General features: G+C 42.8%; 1 protein-coding gene across 1 annotated transcript; it reads left to right on the top strand.

Annotated features, from left to right (window-relative positions):
• The first annotated feature begins 3,411 nt into the window (after positions 1-3,411).
• Positions 3,412-7,725, top strand: uchl3 (ubiquitin carboxyl-terminal esterase L3 (ubiquitin thiolesterase)). Its single transcript, XM_018729413.2, has 9 exons — positions 3,412-3,558; positions 3,749-3,760; positions 4,356-4,484; positions 4,930-5,086; positions 5,262-5,347; positions 6,113-6,160; positions 6,257-6,332; positions 6,685-6,743; positions 6,925-7,725. Exons 1-9 carry the CDS (start codon positions 3,517-3,519, stop codon positions 7,006-7,008), a joined length of 693 nt encoding a protein of 230 aa, XP_018584929.2. The 5' UTR covers positions 3,412-3,516; the 3' UTR covers positions 7,009-7,725.
• Positions 7,726-9,615: the final 1,890 nt, after the last annotated feature.

Here is a 9,615-nt window from a genome sequence, read left to right as displayed (position 1 = left end):
AGCGCGAGCGCTTTTGTCTCCCCTCCACACTGGAGCCTCGTCCGGCCCCGGAGCTCCGGGAGGAGTGGCCGTACGTGACAGGAGGAGAAACCGCGCGTGACGACGATCACCCCCCCCGGCCCCCCTTCTATTTCCCCGCGGATGTACATGATGGCGAGCGCGAAGGCTGGCGCGCGCCCGATTATGGAACATCAAAGGTAACTTTTATATTCAACCGGTGCCCTTAAATATGTAACTGTACAGCGCGAATGAAAGCTAGTTGTACCACTAAGTGTCATGTACGGATAGTTATGATAGTGATTTTTTTAATCATCAGGGTCTTAAAAATCACGTCAGATACATGACAAACTATTACACCTCATTATATTCGCACTGTATTAATTATTGGCAATTAGCTTGATCAAGAGTGCCACAACGATCCCCCAATTCGAACCGGCGACCAGATTCGCACGTCCATGATTGCAGGTTCCCCCAACCGGTCTCGATCCAACAACCTCAAAAGTAGGATAGAATAGGATAATAATCCCTGCAAGAAAATTCAAACAGCAGCTCAGCACGACAATGTGTTTCGACAAAAACAATAAATAACGAAATCACGTGACAGAATCAGCATTAACAAGTTACAATTACATTATAGAACGAGTAGAAATGCCTCGCGACATTGGTGTGTAACCACTGCTCGACGTGCTGCGAACTCCTCCCTGTCATGATACCCTGCGGTGACAATGACCAGTCTGTTCACTAAGGAAATATACAAAATAAAGTCCACCCACTGTTCCACTTTCATCTGCAACCAGCTGTCCTCGTCTTAAATAAATAATTATTTATTTGCTTGAAGACTTTCTTTGGGGCAATTTTTAAAAAGCCTGGATTGGTACAAAGAGAAGGGGGTGCGGTGGCGCAGTGGGTTGGACCGGGTCCTGCTCTCTGGTGGGTCTGGGGTTCGAGTCCCGCTTGAGGTGCCTTGCAATGGACTAGTGTCCCATCCTGAGTGTGTCCCCTCCCCCTCTGGCCTTAAGCCCTGTGTTACTGGGTAGGCTCCCGTGACCCTGTATGGGACAAGTGGTTCAGAAGGTGTGTGTGGTACAAAGAGCTGCTACAGAATACCTTGTGATTAAAAACTACCTTTAAATAATTCAGCAGTGCTTTAGGGACATGGTTTACACATTCTTTTGTTACGTCATGGGTAAACAAGAGGTTTCTCTCTTTTACACACTTGGAACATGGTAAGTGGTTTCTATAAGGTTTAAACTTTATTTTAAAAGCTCAGTTTCATTGTATTATTTCACATTTATTTAGGCAGTTGACACTCTTTTCCAAAATAACTTGTAGTGTTGAGCTGTATATAAACTAACTACACACATACACTGCTTGTCCTAAGGAGGGTCATGGCAAACTGGAGCCTGAACCGGCAACACGGAGCACAAGGCTAGAGGGGACACACCGAGGACAGGTTACCAGTCTGTCGCAAGCCACCCCATACCTGCCAGGGAGCAGGCGCAGGCCAAAACCACTGTGCCACCACAGCCCCTGCATATAAACTATTTACCCATTTATACAGCCAGGTAATTTTACTAGAGCAATTTTATGCTAAGTACCTTGTTCAAGGGCATTACAGCCAGAGGTGAGATTCAAACCTGCAATTTTTGGAATCCGCAGGTAGCAGCTCTAACCACAACACCCCTAGGTAACTTTTTTAATCATGCTCATGCAGCTGCAAAAATGCGTGCTGGAAAAGTGTCCATATTTTCCAAAAGTGGAGCTGTAAATCAAACGGACAGTTTAATTCGAGAGTGGCGAGGCTCAGCAAAGTGAGGAGAGCCCTGTCAGCACATTTTCTCCTTCCTCTCTGCCCATGTTGTTACCTGCTGCCCTCGGGTGGCCCTGGGGTTACTATGGATGGCGGCACCACCCCCCATCTCCCCACATGGGCACCTCTTAGTGACCCTCAGCTTCAGACTCACACTTACTCCACGTACAGAATACCTTTTACGAAACTTGTCTACGCCACTGATTTGTAACAAAGTCTGAGTTCACGGTGTAGCAGTCCAGCGGTAATCTTCAACTTTTTATTTTAGTCCCTAATCAGTCCTTAAATAAATATCCTGAACGGGCACGAAAGTCTTTTCTGAGGAATGAAAGCAGTTTAATTTTCCGCAGACCGTGGTTTACACTGACAGAGCAGACCACTGCTATTGTGATGTATCACTCTGCTCATGTTGCCGCACATGCGCAAGATACATGTGCTTCCTTTGAAAATCCACACTTCACATTGGCTCGAGTCTGTCCTTGAGGACTGGCCACAATCTGCTGACACAAGGCAGATTAAAAGATTATTTGTATCTAGACTGCATGATCTACATGTTAAGTCATTGCCTGCTGGATGATGAAGAATTGGAAGTAGGCCATGCTCCACATATGACAGAAAGCACTGCAATGCCTGCAGCTTTCCTCTCCCTTTTCCTTCTACATCAGACTTTGTGCACACCTCTGAAAATATCTATAAATCTTTGTTCTCTTGCTATAGATAGGACAGATTTAAGCCACTGCAGGTGTTTTAACTGTATAATGGGCTGCTGACCTTGTGCGTGCTCTCTAGTTACATTTGCTGGAGAGGTGTTGTACTTGGAGGTAGGTAAATACTGGAGTGATAAACGTGCAGTGAATTTTAATGTTGCATTTCCTAAGTAATAATTATTAACAATAATGCTGTTGGAGCCTTGTGTGATTTCTTTAGAAAAAGGTTCTCGTGAATCCATATTTATTTAGCTGACACTTTTCTCCAAAGCAACTTACAGTGTTAAGATTACAATTATCTATCTATTTATACAGCTGGGTAATTTTACTGGAGCAATTTAGGGTAAGTACCTTGCTAAAGGATGCAGTCGGGTGGGGGGGAACAAACCTGCGACCAAAAGAAAAAAGGCAGCACCTCTAAGTCTAACATATCTATCTATCTATCTATCTATCTCCCAACCCATGACTCATTCCGCTCATGATTGCAATTTACATCTTTTAACATAATATACAGGATGAGGGCTCGGCTGCGTTGCGTTGAACACGGGTAAAAGTTACACATAAGTAAAAATTGTGTTTGTACCATGGACCGTTTTACAGTCGGATAGCGCCCCCTAGCGTCAAGTTCTCTACTCGCACACATGCTGATTCACTCCAGCGACGACGGACTCGCATCGAATTCATTTTCGGAGCAGGGGGAATTTTTTTTTTTTCATTCGAAGCCTCAAACGTAATACGTGCTTTAAATGCAAAGACATAGCCCCTAAAATGTAAAAACTGATTGTATTTATTTTATTTGTGACTTAAATCCAGTGTTGTTTTCGAAATATGTGTTTACATGATAACAAAAGCTGTGGATCCCCCCCCTTCAGGCTGTTGGACTTTCAAGTTCAACGTGCAAAGGCGGAAGCGCCAGTGATCTGTCAAGCAGCATAACGGCTGTGGAGCAGGGAGAGGATATTTTAATCCTAAATCGGTCTCATTTTTGACTGAGGCGACATGGAGGGACAGCGCTGGTTACCGCTCGAAGCGAACCCCGATGTATGTTTCTTTCTTTTAGAAGAAGTTTGACAGCGCGCGCTCGAGTCGTTCCTTACTGTGAGCCGACCCGCGCGGCCACGGCACGGGCGCGAGCCGTGTCTCGAGCGGGCGCCGGCGAATGGCTAGTAGCGGCTGGGTTACTAATGTCTCTTTGTTTTTCTCCTTCGTGTGTGTTGCGTGTGTCTTCTAGGTTATGAACCAAGTGAGTCCTCCTCGCACGACGATGTCCCAGCGCACGTCTCCGCTCCGAGGGCGGTAATAAAAAGCGCGTGGAACAGGAGGAGCACTTCTGGCGGCTGCTTTTGCGTGCTAAATTTGATCCCGGCTGCAATGGCTGCTCGCTAGAAATCCGTGTCGGTGTGAAACTAGGGCCTCGTTCCCTCCGTGTAAAGTCCGCTTCCCTCCTCCTGTAGTCACAAAGTCCCCTTAAACATGACACTTTTCCCGTTTTCACGCGGGTGCATGTCCGTTTGATCGCTTCATGGGGAAACTGTAGGCCTTTTTCTCTTGAATCAATGTAGCAAATAATAGTATGAGGGTTCCTCAAGAAGCTGAGTGTCGGGTGTATTCGTGGTAACAACATATTCTAATGACATCTGGAGAGAATGAAGGAGCCTGGAAATCTCTTTGCACCTGGGGCCGGTTTTTCTTCCTAGGCATTAGTCGTTTTAAGTGAGTTTGCATTGTGAATATGGCAGCATGAGTGAAATGGTGATTGAACCTGTGTGTGTGTGAGGGAGAGGGAGAGAGAGATAGATGTGTAGTGATGCGCACATGTATGTGCTCTGTTCCCCCAGTTTCTCCGGCAGCTGGGTTTGCAGCCCACCTGGCAGTTTGGGGATGTGTACGGCCTCGACGCGGAGCTCCTCAGCATGGTGCCCAGGCCCGTGTGTGCGGTCCTGCTCCTCTTTCCCGTTACGGAGAAGGTGTCCCACCGCCCGTGTCCCACGCGCGATAAACTTAACCCTCTCCGCATGTGTCCAGATTATACTGATTTTCTTCTTAAAGCAGGTGGCGTAGTGGTTAGGCTTATAATCTCAAGGTGCCTGCTTCGAATCCCACTCCTGCTGTAGTACCCTTGATCAAGGTACTTACCCTGAATTGATACAGTAAGAATATCATGCTGAATAAGTGGATAAATCGATGTAGAATTGTCTAACATTGATTTACCTCTTGTTAAGACAGCTAAATAAATGTTAACATTTAAAAAAATAAAGCTATGTATCACTCGAGGCCCTTTCTGACTCTCCTTCCTTCCTTCCTTGTTTGACTGTGCCATAGGCACATTTGCACAGAAGTGTTTGGACTCCCAATAAAACATAAATGGGGGGGGGGAGTTTTCTGACTGGATGTCTTTTTTCTTGTGCCCAGTATGAATCCTTTAGGCTGGAAGAGGAGGCCAAAATTAAGCAGCAGGGACAAGAAGTCAGTCCAGAGGTTTATTTCATGAGGCAGACGATAGGCAACGCCTGTGGAACAATAGGCCTTATTCACGCGGTGGCAAACAACCAAGGGCGCCTGGAATTTGGTAAGCACTTGTTTGTGGCGTTGCGCGCAACCCTGCTGACAACACACACTGTAGGTATTATTCATGACTCAGCCTGCAAAAGTGACTGAACACAATGCTGTTTGTGTTCCTGATCGTGTTTTTAGATATTTTACTGCTTGTGGTTTTTCCTATTTTTGTCCCTGTGCTGCCTTAGAATCTGATTCAGCCTTGAAAAAGTTCCTAATAGAGTCCAGTTCCCTGAGTCCAGAGGAAAAGGCTACATTCCTTGAAAGGGATGAGGTAAGGAGTGAGGGGGACCGGCGACTGGATAACCTTGATAATGTTAACAGGTTTATAGTCCTTCAGGTTCATGTTGACTGACACATGCTTTGGTTTCATTAGAGAAAACAGTGCAGAATGTGTAGCTATATCACTATAAATTCAGTCTCCATAATTACAAAGAAATGCCTCGCAATCAAAGTAGGGGTATTAATCCTTGTAGTGTCGAATTAACTTGGTTGTATTTTAGGAATGACTACAACTATACCGTCATTGAAAATTTGACAAAGTTCCCATAGTAACGGACACTTTCACTTTTAACTGAAATAGTTGTCTTTATCGGTCAGATGTAAAGGTCACCTCTGCTAAAACAAAGTATACCTTTTGAAGTATAGCTGTTTTTTGGTACTTTACATGTCATACTGTTTATATTTTGTTGCACCAGTCTGTTTTGTTTTGAATCCATGTATTTTACACTGTTGTCAAAAAATAAGATTTGCTCAGGAGTCAAGAGAGGCTTTATTGTCATTTCAACCGTATACTTATGGTTAATGTGTTTTTTATGAACTCTTTTTATGCTCTGTCTAGTTCTTGAGCTTTTTGATCTCTCTGGGTTTATATTGGTGTTAGAGTTTCTTTTAACTCTTCGTCTGGCAGAAGATAATTGTGAGCATAATGGAACCAGCAGTTTTAGAATGACTGCAGATGCAACACTACACTGTTGGTTGTCTTTTTGTCTTTATCTTTTTTGACATCCTGCTAAAATTGGTTGCTGAATCATTCCAGAGTATCCGTGTAACTCATGAATCCAGTGCACAGGAAGGACAGACAGAGGTGAGTTACAATTCCAAATCCAGTGTTGTAATGACTTTCTGAAACGGTACTATGCTTGGACGTACATTTCTCAGCTTTAATTCTTTCTGTTCTTAGGCCCCAAGTTTAGATGAGAAAGTAGATCTGCATTTTATTGCTTTCGTGAATGTTGGAGGACATTTGTATGAGCTGGGTAAGTTGATGTGTATGTGGTGTTCATACACATTTTTGTGGGGGAGAACTTCATTTGATTTTCACTACATTTTTTACTTGAACTAGTCAAAACTTGACAGGGTAATATTTGGTCTGTTTTATGAGAGTTCGTCACATTTATTCAGTCTTTAAGGATTACACAAACAGGGCAAATGGAGATAACACAAGCAGTAGTGATTGTCTCTCCATCCTACTGAGAATGTATTTACTGCCATGAGTTACTTGCTTAAAACTCTCCAATTAAAATGCCCAGAAATGTAGGGCACAGGAGATTGAGACAACATATCAATAGACAAAATATGACAGTTATTTTTGCATCCATCTGTTTGCAGACGGCCGCAAGCCTTTCCCTATCGTCCACAGAAAAACCACAGAAGAAAGCTTCCTGGAGGTAAAGCCTCAGAGGTTTTATACTACTGTTTTTTGATAATCCTAGATGAGGTTGAGCAATTTCAGCATCCCCTTCATATGTGTTCCTCACTACTCATTATTTCATTGTGAAATGTATTTTTTAGAAAATGTTTATACACTAACACTTATTGCACAAAATAATGATCTATTTGGCCTCTCAGGACGCTGCAGAGGTCTGTAAGAAGTTCATGGCTCGGGACCCTGAGGAGCTACGCTTTACTGTGGTGGCCCTCTCCAAAGCATGAGGCCGGAGGTCCGACCATGCCCTTTTTGCAATGGTGAACACAAGGACAATACTGCCAACAATTCTCAAGTGCTGATGAATTTTAGGACGTTAACATTTTTTTAAGAGTTAAATTGCAGTCATCAAATTAACGGATAATAGAAGACTATGGACACGCTTCACTCATATTTCTCTTGCCAGCTTATAGAAAAATTGCATTATGTTGCAAAAACAAGGTTTTGACCAGTATGATTCTGGTGAAACAGTGGAACTGTACCATCCCCTTTGAGTTAATTGTAAGCCAATCAGTATTGCTCTAGACCAGGTCTATTCCGTGCAGTCCTGGAGACAGGAGGATAGGCGTTTTTCTCCAAATGGGCAGTGAATGACCTGATTCAACCTACTCTTTGGGCTGAGCTCATTTAGTACAACTTCTGTCTCACTGTTGGAGTAAGGGTAAACTTTGGTGGACTCAGCCCTGAAGGACAATGTCTGAAAGGTTCTGCTCTAGATCTGCCAGGTCTGACTTTGCCTGTACTACTGAAAACTTAAGTGCAAGCAAAGATTTACATACCGAATACATTCAAGAGACATGCTTACAAGGACAGTTTGTGTGTGTGCTATAATTTATACCACTAACTTTGTGTGCCATTGTGTTCCAGTTTTCTCCCACAAATGAAAACTAATAAACCTTATTTTGATCTCTTGATTACAAGCAGTGCAAATTCATCTTTCTTTATAGAAATTTTAGCTTGCCTCAATGACCATGCCTGATATTTGCATACACATTAAGTGGAAAATTACTTAAAATGTAAAGTATGTACCACAGGTGCGCACTAAGGATTGTTCATAAACTTGGTTTCCACAACCTGGACAGATCTAGTTTGTCCACCACTTATGAAGGTGTTCATGAGGAATGTGTACATGAATACACTTCTGCTTTGGAAATTATAGGACAGAGGAACTCAGTCTGTTTGTCATGATTTATTGGTTAAACTTTTTTTTTTTTTTTTCCCCCCCCCCCGTTTTGAACACACACAGGAACAGTTATGATTATACAGGACTACATAAGTCGGACATGGTTTCTGTTAAAGGCCAAATTGAATCTTTTTTTTGTTTACAAATGCCGTCTGAGATATTATTGGCCTTAAAACGCCTATGCTTCTATGGCTACTCTGGAGTAACGCTGGACAATATGGTCATTAACCCACCGGGACTGCGCTGCTTCCTCTTCTCAATACAAAGGTAAATTACTGATGGATGAACTTGGGGGAGAAGAATTCATTTCAGACTTGATAAGTTATGACACCCTAGCTTGTGAAATAAACCCAGAAAACAATGGTACCCTGGGCACATTTTATATGCGACGTGTGTGTATGTGCCTCTAGATACTTTGCTTTTCTCTGGCATTTTGGTCTTGCGCTTACAGCATCAACAATGCTCATTTAACCATTTTATTTACATTTATTTATTTAGCAGATGCTTTTCTCTAAAGCAGTATACATCTCACAGAAAATAGTTTGTGCATTACCTTAGGCTTTGAGACATCTTGCTTTTAGCGTATCTAAAACTACAATACATTTGGCCTCTTATCATGGATGCTGTCCTTTATGTGTTCGTGAAAAGATACATCGATGCTCAAACAAGAATAAGGCTTTAGAAACAACAGCAACTGTTCTGAATTTTTTTACCATTGATTAAAATCTGGATCATTGTGCAATATTAAAATTTACCAGCCCAAAAAGGAACAGTGAGAACCTTGAGATTGAGAACCTTCAGGCTATTTGAGGAACAAGGTTGAAAGACTTTTTATGTCATCATAAAAATGTAATGATGGGAATAGCGGAGACTGTCTGACACAGTTAGATGGGTGGATCTCTGTATGTCCAGGGAAAGACAGATTCTGGAAAACACCATTGTTGTAGAGTGAATGAACAATGGCCGACGTGTCTCCCGCACTGGTGCCCTCTGGGAGTGGTCTCGACTCAAATGTAGCCAGAATACGCAGTACAAACATTGCTGTCATCCGATAACAGGGATCATAAGAGCTTAGATTCTTGAGAAGTGGTGGCATGGACCTCAGTCCATTCTCTTCTGGCCTCAAGAAACATTGGCATCCTCAGCAGAAGGAATGAGCTGCTTTTGCTCTGGCAGCAGCTGCCTGTTTCAGACCCCATGGGAAGGCGAGATGTAAGTCTGAACAGTCTGATATTATTGTATCTTTTAAGGTGCATTGCAGCAGCTTAATGGAATGGGTCCGTGGTACGATTTTCGGTATGCCATTTACCTGAAAGCAATGACAAAAACTAATTACATGAAACGTGCAGTGCTGCAGGCAGCAAAAGCCTGGCCAGTAGCAGATGTAATACTTATTCTCAATACTTTTTGAAGTTTAAGACCCACTAAATGTAGTATAACCTAGAAATATTAATGCTTATCTGCTATTCCAGATACCATTAATATCTGGAAGTCCTAATAATCTTAATGTGCAGCAGTTGATGTGATCTTGAGATCATTGCCTGCTTTGATTAACTTTATGGAGGCATCCACATTAAATGTTTATTGAGCTTAAATCTCTTATTCTGGGGTGGAGAAAAATCAAATTTGGAGTTGCATTTTTAGCTCCAAG

Source organism: Scleropages formosus, chromosome 14, assembly GCF_900964775.1.
Source record: "Scleropages formosus chromosome 14, fSclFor1.1, whole genome shotgun sequence".
Taxonomy (NCBI): Eukaryota; Metazoa; Chordata; class Actinopteri; order Osteoglossiformes; family Osteoglossidae; genus Scleropages; species Scleropages formosus.
Note: the sequence above shows the minus strand (reverse complement) of the source record. Positions and strands in the feature narration are given on the sequence as shown.

What these genes read in the sequence shown, in the direction of transcription:
- uchl3 (XM_018729413.2), top strand. Translation starts at nt 3,517, where the DNA reads ATGGAGGGACAGCGCTGGTTACCGCTCGAAGCGAACCCCGAT. An exon ending in TCTTTCCCGTTACGGAGAAG is followed by an intron (nt 4,485 to 4,929) that starts GTGTCCCACCGC and finishes TCTTGTGCCCAG; the next exon opens with TATGAATCCTTTAGGCTGGA. An exon ending in CCAAGGGCGCCTGGAATTTG is followed by an intron (nt 5,087 to 5,261) that starts GTAAGCACTTGT and finishes GTGCTGCCTTAG; the next exon opens with AATCTGATTCAGCCTTGAAA.